We start from the raw sequence: 21,165 nt of genomic DNA on the forward strand, positions 1-21,165 counted from the left end.
TGTGTCTGTGGGTGTGTGCAAATATACTCTGAATGTGTGTGTGTTTGCAGCAATTTTATCGGCCGGATCGGCTGATTTTTGGCATTTTTTTTTTGCTGATGAGACGATCTGTTTTGATGTCAAAATTCACCGATACGCTATTTCTGGTCATATAAAATATGCAATTTAGGGATTGATTTTATCACAAAATTGGAAATCTGAATGTTTCATCGTATTTAGAATGGAGCGTGAGTATTGTATTTTTGAATATTCCCGCACGTGTTAGACATTAGAACGTGCATTCCTGACTAATCATCGTCAATTAGCGACGGGTTTAGATGTTTGTGGTGGATTTCAGTCAAACGGCAGTAAAATAAAAACAAATAACAGCGCAAGTAACTCCCCCGTGGTACTGGACATGCGCCAAAAAGCATAAGATGATATACATTCCGTTCAAGTTACTGTAGTACGTCTCCCGGGATTGAGTGTGAGAAAGCAGAAGGCATGATGGGTAATTGCCACGCCGCACGCACCGTCTGCAGGAGCTTTCTTTACGAGGCAGCGGCGGGGCTCGAGGGCGAGATCCGAAGCTCGGAGGACGTCGGATTCTCCTCCTTTGCTTTTCTCAGAACTTTCATATTCCTCTCCAAAGATAATTTCGTCCCAAAATCCCCGACTGTTGCGTGACTCGGGTTAGCCCAACTATGAGGCAATGATAGATTTCTGTACCTCGCATATCCTCTGACACACATACACACGCTCATATGTGTGCGTGTGTATACGTACACACACAGAGTGGAGCATGTTGCAGTATTAATGAGACATTAATAAGACGTGAGGAGAGACCCCCCTCTTACACGCTCACACAGGGATCAGTCCCCCACCCACCCACTCCTTACTCCCCAGATGCTTCCTGTCTACAGATTACCCAGCTTTCACTGGGCTCTTGTTAAGTGGGGCCAGGAGGAGATTTAACCCCCTCAGTGGGACGACACACACACACACACGCACACACCCACACGCAGACAAATCCACATTCACTCTGTCAGAACACATCATCTCGCCAATATGTTATCACGATGTCTTCATCTTGGGTTTGACATCCAGCGGATTCAAATGATCCTTTTTACAGGAGCAAAGCAAATTTATGTAGAACTGTACAGCGCGTTTCATAACGCAGGGTAACTCAATGTGTTTTACGTGAATTTGAATACAAAAAAATTAAGACATTTAAAATATGGGGGAAAGATAAAAATGACCAAAAAAAAAAAAAACAAAAAAAAAGGAGCAGACCTTTTATCTGTGATTCTTAATTGAAACCAGGGACGAGCGGTCAGAGGGGTGGGGGCCATGTGATGCACAGCCCCGCCTGCCTCATGAAGAAAAAAAATATGAAAGAAAAAATCATTTGAATTTTAGTAATCTGGTCTGTGCTTTACATGATTTTCTTTCACTATGATTTCTTAGAATTGCTGGATTTGCATATTACCTGTTTTCAGATACTTATTATCCAAAAGTCTCTAATGTTGCATCGTCAGGCCAATGAATAGTTGTGTGTTCCATATTTAGGCTTGCTGATTGCATAATCCATTCATCCATCCATTTTCTTCGCCGCTTATCCTCACGAGGGTCACGGGGAGAGCTGGAGCCTATTCCAGCTGTCGACGGGGTACACCCTGGACTGGTCGCCAGCCAATCGCAGGGCACGTCGAGACAAACAACAGTCACACTCACAATCACACCTAGGGGCAATTTAGAATGTCCAATTAATGTTGCATGTTTTGGGGATGTGGGAGGAAACCCTCGCAGGCACGCGGAGAACATGCAAACTCCACACAGGCGGGGCCAGGATTTGAACCCCGGTCCTCAGAACTATGAGGCCAATGCTTTACCTCTATACTTTAATTTAAGGATTTTTAACAGTGGAAAAAAATGCGTATAGCAAGTGAAACGCTCTTACACAAAATCTTCCTGTTGAGGAAAAAAATATCTTGGCAGACAAAAAAACTCATATTTAATCGTGGTTGGGTTTTATTTTTTGCAGCACAGCAGTGAGTTCCCAGGAACATTTATGTAAATTGTGAATTGGCAGGTCAGCTATTAAGATTTCTGAAGCAGGTTTCCTTTTTTTTTTAAACTCCTGTTTAAATGTGCTTATTTGTTCAGATCATCAATCTTTGCAGATATTTTGCCGTAATTTGATCACTTCTGACCACATTTTCCAATTTGCTCAGTGTGCACCTCATGCGGGGGGGGGAACAAAACAATACAACAAACCTGCACCTCATTGTCCGTCCGCATCTGTGGTAGTATTCTGTGTGGGAGTTAGAGCATTATGCAAAAATTCATGATCAAAACAGAAGTGAGTGCAATATCAGCCTGGATTTTTCTAATGTGGCGTCTCAACTACAACGCAGGAAGTAGTCATCCAATCACAAATGTTTTTCAGCATTATAAAGTCTTTATTTTGGCCTGAGAAATTACCCGGAGCTTCCTTTTTTGGTAGAGTTGTTGACTTTCTTATGACACAAAGGGATGCGTGAAGAATCGTCTCTGCTCGACACCTTGGTCCAAGACAAAGTTGTTTTTCGGGTTCAGTATTTGGCAAACTTTTTAAACACCTGTGAACTTTTTTACTCATCGCCATGTCATAACTACTTTCAAACCATTTTTGCACACTGCTCTAGGTAAATATTTTTTTTAACAAAATGTATCGAGGAATATTTCAATGTACATTCAACAAAATAGTCAGCCATGCATAAACAACTAAAAAGATGTGCTGCAGATAAAGATTTTTGTTTCATTTTTCGGTGAAAATTTAACCGGGCTTGCTTGGAGCTGAATCATAGCTGCAAAAATATCCTACACATTGTTCAACACTTGATAAGAAACTTTTTGTACATGTACCGGACGGAAATGGCCACAGGTTGAGTTGCGTGACCTTTTCGCGTGTTTGTCTCACAGGCCTCGGCGTCGTCTGGCCCTGGCACCGCCGCTCTGGGCTCGCAGGTCCACGCGGCCGCCGTCAACGGCGATAAGAACGCGCTGCTCAAACTCATCACAGGCGAGTAACACACAAGGCAGCTTGAGGTGCGGAACTGGCAGGACTGAATAAACTTTTTAACGTGGTCGGACAAAAACTTATTTGAAAATATTTTCGCTACCTACACACAGTGTAATACTGGATGGAGTGGTTTATTGATTTCTGCGAGGAAATTTTGTGCAGAAAGGTCTGAGGGCAAGGTAAAGGCCCTGCAGAACACCCATGCGGCCAGTACAGAATGAGGCTTTTTTTGCACAGCAAGAAAATAAAATATAAACAATAAATGCTCACTTCCATAAAGTGGCCAATGATATCATATCATATTCCATTATTGAAACCCATTAAATATCCACTCAAGTGAGTTGGGGGACACGGGGGTTCAATCCCAGCCCTGCCTGTGTGGAGTTTGCATGTTCTCCCCGTGCCTGCGTGGGTTTTTCCTCATCCCGAAAACATGTAACATTGGTTGGACACTCTAAATTGCCCCGAGGTGTGATTGTGAGTGCAACTGTTTGTCTCGATGTGCCCCGCGATTGGCTGGCAACCAATTCGGGGTGTAACCCCCCCTCCTGCCCGTTGACAGCTGGGATAGGCTCCAGCCCTCCCCGTGAGGATAAGCGGCAAAGAAAATGGATGGATGGATGAAGTTAGTTGCACTCTGGTAGTGTTTTAGCTAATAAGTGCCTTGGAGGCCCCCAGGTACCATTGTTCATTCAATTGTGTGTATCCGTGTGTATAGTAGATCCAGTCCTCCGGGACCGCGAGGACCAGTTTGGCCGCACCCCTCTCATGTACTGCGTGTTGGCCGATCGCCTAGACTGCGCAGAGATTCTGCTAAAGGCCGGAGCCTCGGTCAACAAGACCGACCACAGCCAGCGCACGGCCCTCCACCTTGCCGCACAGAAGGCACGGCCTCCATTGCCCCCCAACACACACACACACACACACACTCATGCACGGAGACACATACAAGACGTACACATTCACTTTACAGGCAACAGATTAAGGATGTTTCACCTTTTTGCGTGGGGGGGGGGGTCAAGGTCAATCAAATGCCAGTTGTTTGCACAAGAAGCAAATTGGCTCAACTATAAATCGAACAGGCTGCGTGTTAGGTGTAAAGAGGGAGCCCACTGCCCCCTAGTGAATGTGTGTATATATATATAGCCTCAGTGTTTCTGGGAGACACATTTCCAAAGAAGGGGGAATAACCTTGAAATATGTAATCATTTAAATGTTTGTATGTTGTTTTGTAAATTAAGTGGAAAGGAATGGCAGAGGCCTCAATATTAGCCAACAGAGGCTCATGTCTCTTTAAAAAAACAGTCTTAAAAAAGTTTACATCAAATATACTGAAAACAGTCTGATATGTCATAATTATCAATATGTTGGGGTTTTTTTTTGGGAAAATATTTTTTTAAATTACCCGTGTAGAATAATTTTCTGTCGGAAAAGCCAAGCCAAAATAGATACTAAAATAACAAATAATTACTTGAAAATAACGATTTTTTTTGCAACCACAAATATTACTTTTACTAATCATGATGAAATTTTTTTAAACAAAAAATTCATAAAAAAAGAGTTATGCAAATGTATAGTTCAATCGGAAAAAATCAAGAGGAATATTTCTGGTATTTAAAATGGACAGCACACTTGTATCTATCTATCTATCTATCTATCTATCTATCTATCTATCTATCTATCTATATCTATCTATCTATCTATCCATCCATCCATCCATCCATGCTATTAGGCAATAGAACTATCATTTCCCACAGCAAATCTGTCAATAAACATAATCATTAATAATGAAACAATGATCATTAAGTATAATATTAATATTTGTTTTAAATTAATCATTCTTAGCAATATTTTTTTTCAATGCATTCTAGGTTTTTACTTTTTCCTTATGGATGAAGCGCGTCAGAGAGGTTCCAGGACTGGTCTCACAAAAAGAAACATTTAAATGCCAAATGACGAGTTTTGCCATTCAATCTGGGGCAGAAGATCAACCAGCACCTTTAAAAAAATGTATTTAAGAGCATACAACCTTGCTTTAGGCGGAATACTTTAAAGGGGAAAAACTTGTAGTTTGGATTTGAAATCCATTTTTGGGGGGGTGACGGCAGTCCTGGAACTTTTCTGACACTCTTCACAGTTCAACGCGTTCCCTATGAACGGGTTATCCTGAAATAAAATCAAAATCAAGCTCTTTGTGTGTAATATCATTTGGTAGCATTTTCTTTGGATTTTTCATCATGATGTTGTTGAAGAAAGAGATTGTAGTCGCGGGAGCAGACTATTGGTATGTGTGTGTGCATGTGGGGATGATAGTGATGGGGAGCCCTGTCTCTTTAACACTGGATCAATAATTGGCCGAGACAGGCAGAGAGGCCAGGGATTACGGATTTAATTGGACTGAGAATAGGGAGGACAGGAGCGCACACACGCTCTCCCTCGGTCGGGATGCGCGCTCACACACAAGATAGATCCGTCAGGCTGCGGCTTTGAGGCGGCACCATGGTAAATATCGAAAACACACTCGCATATGCACACAGTCGCTGGGGCGGGCACACAACCCGGAGGTCCCGTGAGAGTTGTTGGCCAGTATTTCACTCAGGACGCTCTAGAGTCTAAAAGTGAGGAAGATGATGATGGTAATGATGATTTTGGGGTTCCGATCTGGTGTTCACTGTAACAGCTCATCGTACACACCAAAGTCAGAAAGCGGAAAAACGGGTGACGCCACGTGGGCCTGAGTGTGTGTGTGTGTGTGTCAATGCTAGGCCACTGTTAATTTTGAAGACAACAAAGTGATCTCATATTCTCAATATGACTTATATCAGTATTTTATTTGTGTTATTGTTATTATTTTTTGCATCGCAGGGAAATGTTCGTTTCCTCAAGCTGCTGCTGTCGCGACACGCCAACTGGCTGCAGAAGGATTTGGAAGAGATGACCCCGCTGCACCTCGCCACGCGACACCCGTCCCCGAAAGCGCTGGCGTTGCTGCTCAAACACATCGGACCCGGAGAAGTTGACACGCAGGACAAGAACAAGGTTCGTACGTGGGAACCTCTCGGGCCGAACACGCTCCGTTCCGAGACGCTGCTCGAGCTCTTAACGACAAAATAATCTCAATCCTCAAACCTGCGTGGGTTTTTCCCAGGCACTCCGGTTTCCTCCGACATCCCAAAAACATGCAACGTTAATTGGACACTCTAAATTGCCCCTAGGTGTGATTGGGAGGGCGACTGTTTGTCTCTATGTGCCCTGCGATTGCCTGGCGACCAGTTCAGGGTGTACCCCGCCTCCTGCCCGTTGACAGCTGGGATAGGCTCCAGCACTCCCCGCGACCCTCATGAGGATAAGCGGCAAAAGAAAATGGATGGATAAAATGGTCATCTGTTGTGCACATCAGGTTTACACTATACATTCAGCACCATCATATGCAGTTTAAGAATTAAAGTCCATCCCTCATAAATGAGAATAAAAGGCATGTTAATAATATAAATAAATTTGTAATTGCGGGATGAGCAACAATTATTATTTTCTCAACAATCAACAGAAGAATCGCTCCTTAAAAGATTTGATCTTGAGAGCTTTAAAATGAAGTGTCGCAGGTTGAATCCTTGAGGGAAGTGGACCCCAAAATAGAAAACGCTCTAGAAGCTGCTGAATTCTTTTTAGTTTTCTGACTCAACAAAAGCGATTGAGAGCATAATGTGCAGGATGGAACATTAGGTACCTTTAAGTCAGCAAGATGGGAAGGTGCTAAAACATGTACAGTGATATTTTGGGAATAAGTAGCAAAATCTATCTCAGGTGGACCGTGATAAGGTAACAATAAGGGTAATGTGATTCAACTTTCTAGTCTTAGTCCAGAATCCTGCTGCAGCATTTTGTCCAAATCGCAGACATTTGATACCCCCTTTAAAGGTCAAGTGTCATCCCTACAAAGATTCTAAAATAGATATTGTAATGAAAAATACATATAACATTATTTCACTTCAATGTGTATACGAAAAAATAAATATGTGCAGAGAGCGCGTCATCCATGCGCAAAGTTGCATTCAGTGTCATTCGACGACATCCAAGTGCTCACCTTATTGGGTGCGTCTTCTGCCCGTGATGTCACACTGGGACATTAGCCATTGAAAACACGCCCGTGGCACCTAGTATGGGAGACGAACACGCCCCTTCTGACACGGAAGCTCTTTTCGAAGAAGAGAACATCTCACAACTGAGTGAAGTGACCAGGAGAATGATACCCTATTGTTTCGAGCCATATTTAGATGATATGCGGATCACGGTCAAACCACCTCCCCACCCGATCTACCTCCGCGCGGCGGAAATAAAAACAGCGCCACCCATGGGCAATGACGACCAAACCCAAGCAAAACCCCCTCCCCGTCCCCGAGCGACGACGACGCTGCGGCCAAACCGCCTCCCTGTCCGGTCCACTTCCGGTGGAGATGAGCCACCGCGGCCCGGCGACGAGCCATGCCAGCCAAAGCCGTGTTGACTTGTCAACAAGGCCAGTGGCGATTCACAAGGGCAGCTCGGCTTTGTCGACAAGGCCGATGGCGATCCACAAGGCCTGCGGAGGCCGTCCTTCAGCGGCTGCTGCATGGAAGCCTTCCGATGCACACATCGACACATTTCGCACCCCTGATTTATGGATTACAGACTGTTTTTTTTTTTTTTTTTTTTTTTAGTAGCTGGATACATACCTACCTGTCATTTGTTACCCACGAAGTTCTCGTCCTTTGCACCTGTGCAATCCATTTTTCACGACGAACCGGGTCTTCTGGAAAAGTATGAAGAGCGAATCCATCCTCCCGAGTGTTCGCACAATATCCAGGAATACAACGAGCCGGCATTTTGGCTAACACGAAGGAACAACGAGCTACCTTCCGGCAGGTAAAACTAGCATAAACAGACGAGACCGGTTGAGTGCGCTACTGCCCTGTACGTCACTTCCTGCTTCCTGTTGAAAACAAATCCCTTGAGAGGATTTTCATGGCGGGAGTTACAAAAAGCCATGCATGTTAAAATCATGTTTTGTGGTGGAAAAAACGCATGGGTTCATACCGGCTGCTGTTTTTTTCCATTAATAACATACTAAAAATCATGCATTTCATGACAGTGGACCTTTAAGTTAGCAAGATGGGAAGGTGCTAAAACATGAACAGTAATATTTTATGAATATGTAGCAAAATCTTACAATCTCAGGTGGCCAACAAGCCAATGCAAATTGGCCACAATAGTGGTAATATTCAATTTTCTACTCCTAGTCCAGAGTCAGAATCATTTAATACCGCCTTTAATTTCCTTTAAGATACAAAAAGCCACATGATTAAAATCGCCGCCATCGCTTTCACCGTTCTGCAGCGGCGTCACAAAAACAGACCTCAAGAAAAAGCCAAAGAAAATGCAAAATACAATTGACGTGAATCCCTTGAAGTCATGGTCTTTCGTGCAAGACAGTTCAGCCTTGTGATATTAGGGAATTTTTTTTTTAAATAAAAATGATATGACTTTAGGGGCATTTGGCTAATTTGTGTGTACTTAAAACTTGCACCGTGAGCCTTTCTGCAGTCTGTCCAAAAAAACATCCAGCCTGAGCCGTCTTTGCTGCAAAACAGATTAAATTAGTTGAGGAATTTGAGGTCATACGCACTCGTGTAAAGCTTAAGTACTGTATCTGTGGCCACAAGGATAGAATCGGCCTTGTGTAATTATCATCAGTAGTTGGTTTTGTGACGATCCAATATGCATCATCATGTCAGATGACAGCCGGTAGCTTTCAGTGAGGCGCTATCAGTGTCGCCGCTCAGCTCCGGCGTGAATGTGAGCTTTGTGCTGACACTTGCCCTCGGATTTCTTGGTGGACTATTTTTCATTTGCGTAATAGAAAAGCTCAAAGCCGCGAGGCCACAACGGGCCTCGCTGTTCTAGACCCAAAGCATTAGACTCGAGCCGCGATCACCCTCTCTTCTCTTTTCATCTAATCCCGCTTGTCCCGTCCTCACAGCAGACCGCCCTCCACTGGTCGGCGTTTTATAACCGGCCGGAGCACGTCCGGCTCCTCATCAAGCACGACTCCAACATTGGCATCCCCGACAGCGAGGGCAAGATCCCCCTGCACTGGGCCGCGCACAGCCAGGAGGCCAGCGCCACGCAAACCGTCCGCTGTATACTGGTACACGCCACACATTAATAACATTCTCATTGATTTGGGGCTTTTCATGATTAAGTCGAATATGACTCCAGAATGATTATACAAAGTATTTTTATATCTCTAATGAGAAATGAAGAACCACACTATGTCGTAATTATACACACGGGACCAAGGACATGCGTGCACGCCCGGCGATATTTGGGAAAATATCATGTGGGAGTCCTGACCAACTTTAATAAATGGTAGGGATGATAATGTATGAAATGTTCGAAAATAGCCTCTAATCTTTTTTTGCGAAATGCGTTCCATGTGGGAACATGTGGGCATAACATTAAGGATGGCGTACCGGTCCTACGGCGGCGACATAACCCAAATATAAACTCGAGTTTTAACATGCCACAGTCCTACCACTAAATTAAGTCATAATTAGAGTAAATATTTGTATGAAAAACAGGCCATAAAAGTGGCGGTAATTCAGCATACATTCTTGTGCTGAATCGCAAAATATTCTCTTTTTTATTCCCCTCAAGAAACTGGTGTTTGATTGTGCAACATTCATAACCATAAAAAGTGTCGGTCTTGTAAAAAAAAAAAAAAAAAAAAAGCAAGGCCCCAGTTCGTATTTTTTTTACTTCATAACTGATTCCTGACCCATTTCTGGATCTAGAGCCACCAGTCAAATATCACTGCCTGAGGCAGCGATTGGTAGTAATTAAAGACTTCAGGAAGATTACGAGCTCGGTATTTGACTGCTGCTGCTACTACTACTACTACTACTACTACTACTACTACTACTACTACTACTACTACAACTACAACTACTACTACTACTACACTACTACTACTACTACGAGGCTTTGGGAAGGTCATTCCAAAATTCGGGCATCTTGCTGTTGATTGCTCCCACATCCCAAAAAAAACATGTAAGTTGCCCCTAGGTGTGATTGTGAGTGTACCCTGCCTCCTGCCCGTTGACAGCTGGGGTTAGGGTCCAGCACTCCCTTTGTGAGGATAAGCGGCTAAGAAAATGGCTGGAAAATGTAAATTGTTTTTTGAAAAATTGCCAGTAGAATAAGAAAAAAAGAATACTCCTTTTTAAAAACTTAAATCAAGTGAAAATTTGCTTGAAATCAAATAAAATTCTCTAAATACGAGATACTTTTTACGTCTTTTTTTGTAGTTTTGATTAGAAATAAGACAAATATTCTTGGTAAGCTTTTGAGTTTTTGCTGTGTAAGAAGGATCCACTGACTTGAAAAAAAGTTTGCTTTCCTTTGTGTTTTTTCCAGGCTTTCACTGCAAACTCTTCCTTTTGTTTTGATGGTAGCTTACTTGCTCTTCGTGGGTAAAATGCATGCTCTGTAGGGTTTAAGTTCAAGATTTACTTGGCGAGAGTAGTTTGGGGAAAATTTGGTTCACTGTTCTTTTGGAGGGTGGCACGGTGGAGCAGCTGGAAAGCGTTGGCCTCACAGTTCGGAAGTCCCGGACCAACCTGTTTGGAGTTTGCGTGTTCTCCCCGTGCCTGCGTGGGGTTTCCTCCGGGCACTCCAGTTTCCTCCCACATCCCAAAAAACATGCAACATTAATTGGTCACTCTGAATTGCCTCAAGGTGTGATTTTGAGTGCGACTGTTTGTCTCTATATGCACTGTGATTGGCTGGCGACCAGTTCAGAGTGTACCCCGCCTCCTGCCTGTTGACAGCTGGGATAGGCTCCAAAACTCCTGCAACCCTCGTGAGGATAAGCGGCGAAGAAAATCGATGGATGGAAGTTCTTTTGGAGACTTTTGGAGAGTACCGAAATTCCCAGCGTTAGCGTTACCACGGGAGTCGCGTGAGCGCGGTGCTAGTGTTAAACTCTTTCTGTGTATCGCTTATAACCAGGTGCGCTAACGCTAGCGCCGCATCACCGCAAAAATTGCAGGGTTGAAAGCGTGTGAAAAAAGACGCGTCTTGTAGGCTGGAAATTACGGTCATGTATTTGAGCCTGTGTGTATGATTTTGACCCTGGGTGACACTTATTGAAGATGTCTCTTGTTATCATTTAATTCTGGGGGGAAAATGGAGCAGAACATCTTTTAAAAGCCAAAATTCATACATTCTTTTTCATGAAGACGAATAAACCGGCACTTTTGAATCCATTCGGTCATGCCTCGTGTGTGTGTGTGTGTGTACAGGAAGCCGCTCCCACTGAGTCCCTGCTGAATTGGCAGGACTATGAAGGTCGGACACCTTTGCACTTTGCTGTCGCAGATGGTAATGAGGCAGTGGTGGAGGTGCTGACGTCCTACGAGGGTTGCAACGTGACAGCCTATGACAACCTCTTCAGGACACCGCTGCACTGGGCCGCCCTGCTCGGTGAGCTAACGCACATCCGGCACAGTTCCCTCACGGGGTCCGCCGCTTCGAGTTCAGTATGAAAGACGCTATTGTCACTGATTAAGTATGAAATAGAAATGAAAGAATTTCCCTCAGTTTCACAACAGTCTGCCGTGTGCAATGATTAGAGAAAGTAAAACACCAGTTAAAATATCAGCTTTTTCTGATATACGATGAAGGAAATAAGTATTTGAACACCTTGCGGTATTGCAAGTTCTCCCACTTAGAAATCATGGAGGGCTCTGAAATTGTCATCATAGGTGCATGTACACTGTGAGAGAGATCATCTAAAAAGAAAAATCCAGAAATCACAATGTATGTGTTTTTTTAAGGATTTACTTGTTTGATACAGCTGCAAAGAAGTATTTGAACACCTGTCTATCAGCTCGATTTCTGACCCTCAAAGACCTGTTAGTCCGCCTTTAAAAGTCCACCTCCGCTCCATGTATTGTCCTGAATCAGATGCACCTGTGTGAGGTCTTTAGCTGCATAAAGACACCTGCCCACCCCATACAATCACTAAGACTCAAACTTGTAACATGGCCAAGACCAAAGGGCTGTCCAAAGACACCAGAGACAATGACCATTTGGATGATACAGAGGAGTCATGGGAGAAAGTTTTGGGGTCAGATGAGACCAAAATGGAACTTCTTTTTTGGTCATAATTCCACTAAGCGTGTTTGGAGGAAGACGAATGATGATTTCCATCCCAAGAACGCCATCCCTACTGTGAAACATGGGGGTGGTAGCGTCATGTTTTGGGAGTGTTTTTCTACACATGGGGCAGGACAACTGCACTGTATAAAGGAGAGAATGACTGCGGCCATGTATTGGGAGATTTTGGGGAACAACCTCTTTCCCTCAGTCAGAGGATTGAAGATGGGTCGTGGCTGGGTCTTTCAACAGGACAATGACCCGAAGCACACAGCCAGGAAAACCAAGGAGTGGCTCCGTAAGAAGCATATCAAGGTTCTGACGTGGCCTAGCTAATCTCCAGACCTTTACCAGATAGAAAATCTTTGGAGGGAGGTGAAACTCCGTGGATCTCAGCAACAGCCCATAAACCTGTCTGATCTAGAGAAGGTTCGTGTGGAGGAGTGGGCCAAAATCCCTCCTGCAGTGTGCGCAAATCTGGTGCACAACTACAGGAAACACTTGACCTCTGTAATTGCAAACAAAGGCTACTGTGCCAAATATTATCCATCCATTGATTTTCAATATAATTTATCTTGTTCGGGGGTGGTGGACAGCTGGAGTTGATCCCAGCTGAGCAGGCAAAAATTTGACTAAACCCGGGACTGGTTGCATAAACAAAAATGTTGGTCACATGAAATAACTTCTAGTAGGTTTGGTTAGTTTTTTTTTCCGCATTTTTCCAATTAATTCTCAATCCCTTCTTTCAAACATCATGTAATAAAGTATGATATTGATTTCATAGGGAATTTACCTCATCTAATGTAGCGTTTTGAAGTGGTTGACTCTGGCTGACGCTGTGTTTTCGCAATACGGACGTCTGTTCTCAGGCCACGCCAGAATCGTCCACCTGCTGCTGGAGAGGAACACGTCGGGCACCATCCCCTCAGACAGCCAGGGAGCGACACCTCTGCATTACGGAGCTCAGAGCAACAATGCAGTGAGTCACGCAGATGCGGCAAACGAGACGATAAATATCATTTTATTTCATTAAACTGGATTAGGAGGAGGCGGTTGGGGGTGTGGCATTGGGTCCCGTGTGCCCACCGCGCAGTGGACAGTTGTCAGGGCACCTCGGGAGGGCCCGGTGTGACGGTCTGAGCGCTCCCGGTGCTGAAAAGTCTCCTTGTCCCGTCTACAAGATTGCTCTTGAGCAAAAATTGTGAATGAAATTGTGCCCCTGAAAAAGTTTTTTTTTTTTTTTTTTTTTTTTCGGTGGGGGGGAATTCTAGGGGCTGCACGGTGGCTCAGCTGGTAAAGGCCCCGTCACACCATGACGTTCTGGTCAGCGTTCTATAGCATTTAAAATTAAACGTTAAACTTTTGTGCATGTTCAAAACTTTTTTTCAGGACCGGCGTTCTCCGCCGATTCCCAGCGATCATTGACGTTCACTAGCGTTCAAACAACGCTCTTCTGACGCTACCCCGGCGACCATGGGCGACAACCAACGTTTCCTCAAATGCTATAGAACGCTGACCAGAACGTCGTGGTGTGACGGGGCCTTTCAGCGTTGGCCGGACAGTTCTTAGGTCCCGGGTTCAATCCCGGACCCACCTGTGAGGAGTTTGCATGTTCTCCATCTGCCTGCGTGGGGTTTCTCTGGGCACTCCGGTTTCCTCCCACATCCCAAAAAAATGCAACATTAATTGGAGACTCGAAATTGCCCCTAGGTGTGATTGGGAGTGTACCCCGCCTCCTGCCCGTTGACAGCTGGGATAGGCTCCAGCACTCCCCGCGATCCTTTTGAGGATAAGCGGTGAAGAAAATGGATAGATGGATGGATTTCTAGGTTGGACGAGGGCTCCTCGCACGTGGCCCCCTTTAGTTTGTTTTCGGGTGCTCAACCACATAGTGGTTTTTTTTTTTAACAACTTGAAAAATGTGCACTCTTGCATCCGCAAAAAAAATAATAATCATAATGTAGCCCCGACAACACAAAGTTCCGTTTTTTCAGAGTTTGTTCGGGTTTAGTGTGTTCAGCTTCTTCAGTTTTTCCTTTCAGTGTTTCAAATTTTGTGAACAAGTGGCATATGTGCAAAGCAAAAACAATTTTTTTGATGTAAACTACATTTTTAGTTCAAACCTCGGTTAAAAAAAAAAAAAAGATAGATAGAAGAATACCGTTTTCTCTTTTTAGAATTTCATTGACAACAGATCTGTGTCCCCCAGGTCTAGAATGCAAACGTGCCTTGGTGTTTTTCTGTGGATTTATTTTTCTTTCTTTTTGCCATTTAAGTTATGTGGATCTCCCCACCCCTGTCGAAATGGTACAGTCCCATTAGAGAACAATCATCATCTATTCTGTCAACCAGTTGCCTTTTTGAATTGCACCATTTGTGCTGCGGTGCGATACGTTGCGGTTGTCCACTCCACCCGGAGTTAAAGTTTTCCCGTGTGTTTGCGAATAGGAGACGGTGGGTGTGTTTCTTTCCCACCCGTCGGTGAAGGATGAGCCCGACCTGGAGGGCAGGACGGCATTCATGTGGGCCGCTGGGAAGGGCAGCGATGATGTCATCCGGACCATGTTGGCCCTCACGCCTCACATCGACATCACAATGGCCGACAAGTATGGCGGCACCGGTGAGCACGCCTGAAATGAGATGAGCGTTCCACCATGTGTGTGTGTGTACTGTATGTGGCTTAAATGAGTTCAAACATACTTCACGGCGCTTTCATCATGTTGTATTTGTTGATTGTTCAGCCGCCGCCTCCTTAGAAGCGAGGCATGGTGATGTCAAAGAGGATTTCCCTGAGAACGAGCAAGAGAGAAGCTGATAGTGTCAGCAAAATTACCGAGCGCTCGCCTTATAGACTCCCCGCCACTCCCAGCGCTGTCGTGCCGCTGCCCTGATGCCGAGGGGCTGCATGGATGTACAATCACCATATCCCGCCTGGTCGTCATTGTTTATGTAAGCATTTGCAAGTCAAAGAGCGTAAAGGACAGGATCGTTAAACCGATGTAGGTAGGCATGTAATCGTCCTCGTAGCGCCGACGAGCTGGAACGTGACAAGTGGGCAACCTCTTTGTCATATTTTCTAAACAACATGGAATGAGCACTTCAGACCCCTGTGGAAAATTCCATAAATGAATTCACAAAAAAAAAAAGATTGATTGCTGTAGTACAGTGAAAAAAATAAGTATTTGAACACCCTGCTTGTCACGTCTCATCGGAACGAGAGTAGGACCCAAATGCAGGACTCGGACGATGCAAGGTAGTTCAAGGAGAAACGTTTATTATATGCCGAGGTCGGGGATCGAGCAGGCAGTCCGGTGCAGCAGCGGTAGTTGGGACGTCGGGCGAAGAGAGCAGGTGAGCGGGCACGCAGGAGTCGGTACACCGGAGAACGATCAAGGCAGGCAGAAGTATCAAAGGAGTCAGGCTTACAAGGGTGGTCGGAGAACGGGCGAAGGTCGGTACACACAGGTTGTCGATCAGGGATACGAGAGTGCTGGAACGGGACGTGAAGCTCAACGAACTGGCGGGGACCAGTCGTCATCGGGGTGATATAAATACACTGACTAATCAGCCCGCATGAGACGCAGGTGTGCGCCTCAATCAGCGCACCCGCGCGGGCACCCGCACAGCTCGTGCTGGAGCGGCAGGATCATGACACTGCTATATTGTAAGTTCTCCCAATTAGAAATCATGGAGGGGTCTGACATTTTCATCGTAGGTGCACGAGAGATAATCTAAAAAGAAAAATCCAGAAATCACAATGTATGATATTTTTTAACGATTTGTGTGATACAGCTGCAACTAAGTATTTGAACATCTGTCTATCAGCTAAAGTTCGGACCCTCCAAGACCTGTCAGTCCGCCTTTAAAAGTCCACCTCCGCTCCGTGTATTAGCCTGAATCAGATGCACTTATGTGAGGTCGTTAGCTGCATAAAGACACCTGCCCACCCCATACAATCAGGAAGACTCAAACTTGTAACATGGCCAAGACCAAAGTGCTGTCCAAAGACACCAGCGATAAAATTGTACAACTCCACACGGCTGGAAAGGGCTACGGAGAAACTGCCAAGCAGCTCGGTGAGAAAAGGTCCACTGTTGGAGCAATCATTAGAAAATGGAAGAAGCTAAACATGACGGTCAATCTCAACCGGAGTGGACCCCCGTGCAAGATATCAACTCGTGGGGTCTCAATGATCCTTAGAAAGGTGAGGAATCAGCCCAGGACTACACGACAGGACTCAATGAGATGAAAAGAGCTGGGACCACCGTTTCCAAGGTGACTGTTGGTAATACATTAAGACGTCATGCATCGCACGGAAGGTTCACCTGTTTGAACCAGCGCATGTCAAGGCCCGTCTACAGAGGAGTCACGGGAGAAAGATTTGTGGTCAGATGAGACCAAAATGGAACTTCTTTTTTGGTCATAATTCCACTAAGCGTGTTTGGAGGAAAACGAATGATGAGTTCCATCCCAAGAACACCATCCCTACTGTGAAGCATGGCGGGGTGGTAGCATCATGCTTTGGGGGTGTTTTTCTTCACTGTATTAAGGAGAGGATGACGGCGGCCATATCTTGCTCTTGTCCAACCAGCGCTGCATGCGGCCTCCCTGTCAGGCCACGTGAGCACCGTCAAGCTGCTGCTGGAGAAAGGAGCCTTGGTGGACTCTCTGGATGTGATGAAACACACGCCGCTGTTCCGTGCCTGCGAGATGGGACACAGGGACGTCATCCTCACCCTGATCAAAGGTACAGTAGGTGGGAATCCTTTTGCCACGTTCAAAGGCTATTTACGTTCTCATTGTATGCCTGATACATAGCTGCTTACTGTGTCGAATGAAGGCTCCGCACGTGTGGACCTGGTGGACGTGGACGGTCACACTGCTTTGCACTGGGCGGCTCTGGGAGGAAACGCTGAGGTCTGCCAGATCTTGATGGAGAACGGCATCAGCCCCAACGTACAGGTGACAAAAAAAAAAATTAACATTAATGATTTTAACGAATGCCTGCAAGATAACAGAGTGAAAAATGTAAGGGGGTCTGCAAATATTCCCACATCTCATATAGTAAATAAGCTAATCAAAATATTTTATCACATTTCTTAGTTATAATTGTGTTGTAACGGCTTTATTACATCTTTCGAGAATTTTTTCACAATATGTATCCGTCGATCAGGACCAGGCAGGGCGAACCCCTCTGCAGTGTGCTGCTTATGGCGGCTACATCACCTGCATGGCTGTTCTCATGGAGAAACAAGCTGATCCAAACATACAGGACAAAGAGGTAAGAATCTGCAGCAATCACATTTTCCCTCATTTTTGGGAGTTTTTTTTTTTATATATGGTCAAATTAAACCAAGGTTCTACCTTTTAGCTAGAATTCAAAATTATGTTCAGTGCATACGCAACACTGTTTATCACCATAACAGCAGTCAAAGCATGATAGCGGCAGTGTTTTTCTTTACTTTCAACTCTGGGCAAAGATACATACGTAGATGTCTGCAGACTTTACCACATTATTTCACTTTATTTATGCTTCCCCCAAAATCCAAAGATTTTTTTTTTGTTTTGATTAAGAAAAAATACAAATAGGAGTCGCATTAATGGTGGAAAAAGTTCTGTATCAATGTCTCCTTTTTTAGACCACAAAAACCTGACATCTATCCAGCGATTGGTTGAGTTTTTCTCGCCTTGGTATGTTGAAGTGAGTTGAGCATTTTCATAGAGTGTTTTCCCCAATCTTGTGGTATCTATCACAAATGACAAATCTTATTGGGTGGGGGAATGGGGGGGATGTAAATTACCGTAATTTCCGGCCTACAAGCCGCGACTTTTTTCCACACCCTTTCAACCCTGCGGTTTATGCAGTAATGCGGATAATTTGTGCATTTTTTTTTTCTAACGGCCGCAAGGGGGCACTCGCGCGGAAAAGGTAAGAGTGAGACGGAATATATGTGCCGAGGAAGTGACTTTTACCGGTCTGGCCCTTTTAGCGATGCGCTAGCGTGTTGCTGTGTCTAAGTGATTTTTACCAAGTTTTATTTTAAATGACCCTTTTAGCGTTAGTGCTAGCTATAGCGCGGTGGTAGTGTTAGCGCCGTGCCAGCATTCTGTGTTGCGGCTTTTACACAGCTGGGGCCTATGTATCACCACCCGAGCGGAACATATGTGCCGAGGAAGTGACTTTTACCAGCCCCGTTAGCGCTGTGCTTGGGTTAGAGCTGTGCTAGCCTGTTGCTGCTGTGTTACTGGCATGTCTCAGTGATATTTACTAGTAAGTTTTATTTTAACTGGCCATTTCAGCGTTAGCGCCGTGCTAGTGCTAGCGTTAGCGTTAAACTCTTTTTGTGCACTGTCTTTCTTTGTAAATATATCGTGTTCCAATGTAGGCACTTGCGGCTTTTACACGGCCGCAGCATATCTATGTATGTATGTACCAAATGGTATTTCCATTACAAATCTACTCGGTGAGGCTTGTAACCAGGTGCGCTCAGTAGAGGGGGAATTACGCTCGTCTTTTCTCTGCCTATACATTTTGTTTGGTGCTGTGTCATGAAATTTTTATCATGTAAAATATGCCTTGGCTCAACAAAGGTTGGGGAAGAACAGCTGGTTTGGTAATATTATTAATAAAAGAGCTATTTTCAATTTTCTTGGAACATAGCCTACCTGCAGTTTGCGGTTGGCACCTCTCAATTTTTCCCATTTAAACTCGCCACTGGTATGACTTGGTTGACTCAGGGGAGGACCGCTCTCCACTGGTCGTGCAACAACGGCTACCTGGACGCCGTGAAGCTGCTGCTGGGCTACAGCGCCTTTCCTAACCACATGGAGCACACAGAGGAGAGGCGAGGCTTTGATGATGATAATAAGGATGAGACTTAACGGTCACAAAGGTAAGGAGGCCTTGAAAAGATTGTGCGACTGACAACGGCGTCCGCGCACAGGTACACGCCGCTGGACTATGCGCTGCTGGGCGGCCACAGCGAGGTGACGCAATTCATGCTGGAGCACGGCGCCCTGTCCATCGCCGCCATCCAGGACATCGCCGCCGCCTCCATCCAGGCCGTCTACAAGGGCTACACGGTCCGCAAGGCCTTCAGGGAGAGGAAGCAGCTCCTCATGAGGCACGAGCAACTGCGCAAGGACGCCGCCAAGTGAGATGGGGGAAAAAAAGCGACACTCGCTTCCGCATCCGTCCTTGTCTCGTCGTGTTTGTCCGCTCATCACGGGACGCCTTTGACAATGACGTTCTTTGTTGTCCCACTTTGCTCGCATCTGTCTTTCCTCCTCTTTTCTTTGCACATGCATACATCTTCTCCCTGACGTGCTGCTCTTACTCCTTGTCATTTACGTACCTGCCTTGCATTTGCTCTCCTCTGCAGTGTTTACCAACCTTTGTTGAGCTAAGAAAAATCTTATGAAAAAATGTATTCGCTGGATGTGGGGTCGCTCACTTATTGCAACAGATAACCGTGCATTTTTTTTTCGGTTCCCCCTTACATAGAGTCATAGAGTCTGGTTCAGTTGTGAAGCCCGGGTCCACGGTCCCTGTCCTGTCCTGTTCAGTTCTGTCCTATACTGTCCTGTCCTTCCTTCATGGGGTGTAGCCCCACTGACCCTTACAACACTCAAATTAAATGTGTCAATGTGTTCTATATTTATACATTTTAATAATTATTTTATTTGTATTTATACAAGCTTGTACAATGCTTTACTTTCCTAATCTTGTTTCCAGCTAGTGCTTTGCCTTTTTCTTCTTTTCCTATATTATTTAAGTTACCGTAATTTAAAACGTAACGTAAAACTTTTTTCACACGCTTTTAACCCTGCGGTTTATGCGGTGATACGGCTAATTTTTTTTTAACGGCTGCAAAAGTGACACTGGAACAGAAAAGGTAAGAGTGACACTGGTGGAATATATGTGCCAAGGAAGTGACTTTTACCGGTATATACTTTTTTTTTTTTACCGACCCTCTTAGCGCTGCGCCAGGGTTAGCATTGCACTAGCGTGTTGCTGCTGTGTTACTGCCTTGCCTCAGTGATTTAGGTATATATTTTTTTTTTTTTTAACCGGCCCTGTTAGTGCTGTGCTACGCGGCTGTTTTTTTTTTTTACCGGTATGTCATTGGTTTTTACTAGCCCTGTTCGTGCTACCTTGTTGTCACTATCTTAAGCTAAGCTAAGGTACTAAAACTCTTTCTGTGTACCGTCTTTGTAAATATCTTGTATTTCAATGTGGGCACATGCGGCCTTTACACAGGTGCGGCTTATGTCTGTACCAAATGGTATTTCCTTTACAAATGTCCTGGGTGAGGCTTATAACCAGGTGCGCTCTGTAGGCCGCAAATTACGGTATTTTGTCTTCTGTTCAAATGAATGACTAATTCAGACCAGCTCGAATTAGTGTGAGCTAACAGTTGGGATTTACCTTCAAATAATGACTCTGAATAATAATCATAATAATAATGATGACTTAACACCAATGTGACCCCAAATATCCACATCTTTGGTTCCAAAATTGCTTTTGAATGTCTTCAGGAAGCGGGAGGAGGAACTGCGGCGGAGAGAAGCCGTGCAGCACATCTCTGCGCCCGCCGCCGAGGAACGACAATCGTCCTTGGAGGCGGCTGAGCAGGAGAAGCTCTACTTGGTGGACCTGGTAGCAGATTTATCCGTGAAGGACTCGGTGGTGGAGATAAAAAAACTGGCTAAACCTGAACGAAGGAGCAAAGAAACGAGACACAAAGGTAGGATCAAATGAAATCCTGGCTCGTGCAGAACTTCTTGAGTGGAGTTTGAGCTTTTCTCATGTATCAAAAAGTTTTAATGTCAGACCCTGAATTTTTGTTTCTAGCATTTCCAAAATGTTAACACGAATCGAAAAGTTCTCCCCTGCATCTCTTATTTGACTAGCACCTTGTACGTGT

At 44.9% G+C, this 21,165-nt stretch overlaps 1 protein-coding gene across 12 annotated transcripts in view; it reads left to right on the forward strand.

The window, feature by feature from the left end:
• The window catches only part of invs (inversin), a 39,670-nt gene that overhangs the window by 9,115 nt on the left and 9,390 nt on the right, over nucleotides 1-21,165 (forward strand). For 3 of the 12 annotated variants that reach the window (XM_061819184.1, XM_061819185.1, XM_061819187.1), the window contains 13 exons: nucleotides 2,944-3,043; nucleotides 3,762-3,928; nucleotides 5,909-6,082; nucleotides 9,060-9,227; nucleotides 11,383-11,563; nucleotides 13,108-13,217; nucleotides 14,687-14,858; nucleotides 16,830-16,994; nucleotides 17,079-17,200; nucleotides 17,412-17,519; nucleotides 18,977-19,083; nucleotides 19,183-19,392; nucleotides 20,777-20,985. In XM_061819184.1, the coding sequence (XP_061675168.1) occupies nucleotides 2,944-3,043; nucleotides 3,762-3,928; nucleotides 5,909-6,082; nucleotides 9,060-9,227; nucleotides 11,383-11,563; nucleotides 13,108-13,217; nucleotides 14,687-14,858; nucleotides 16,830-16,994; nucleotides 17,079-17,200; nucleotides 17,412-17,519; nucleotides 18,977-19,083; nucleotides 19,183-19,392; nucleotides 20,777-20,985 (1,993 nt within the window). The remainder of the gene's footprint in view (nucleotides 1-2,943; nucleotides 3,044-3,761; nucleotides 3,929-5,908; nucleotides 6,083-9,059; nucleotides 9,228-11,382; nucleotides 11,564-13,107; nucleotides 13,218-14,686; nucleotides 14,859-16,829; nucleotides 16,995-17,078; nucleotides 17,201-17,411; nucleotides 17,520-18,976; nucleotides 19,084-19,182; nucleotides 19,393-20,776; nucleotides 20,986-21,165) is intronic. The other 9 variants (XM_061819194.1, XM_061819196.1, XM_061819195.1 and 6 more) reach the window with 6 other exon arrangements.

Source organism: Syngnathoides biaculeatus, chromosome 5, assembly GCF_019802595.1.
Source record: "Syngnathoides biaculeatus isolate LvHL_M chromosome 5, ASM1980259v1, whole genome shotgun sequence".
Taxonomy (NCBI): Eukaryota; Metazoa; Chordata; class Actinopteri; order Syngnathiformes; family Syngnathidae; genus Syngnathoides; species Syngnathoides biaculeatus.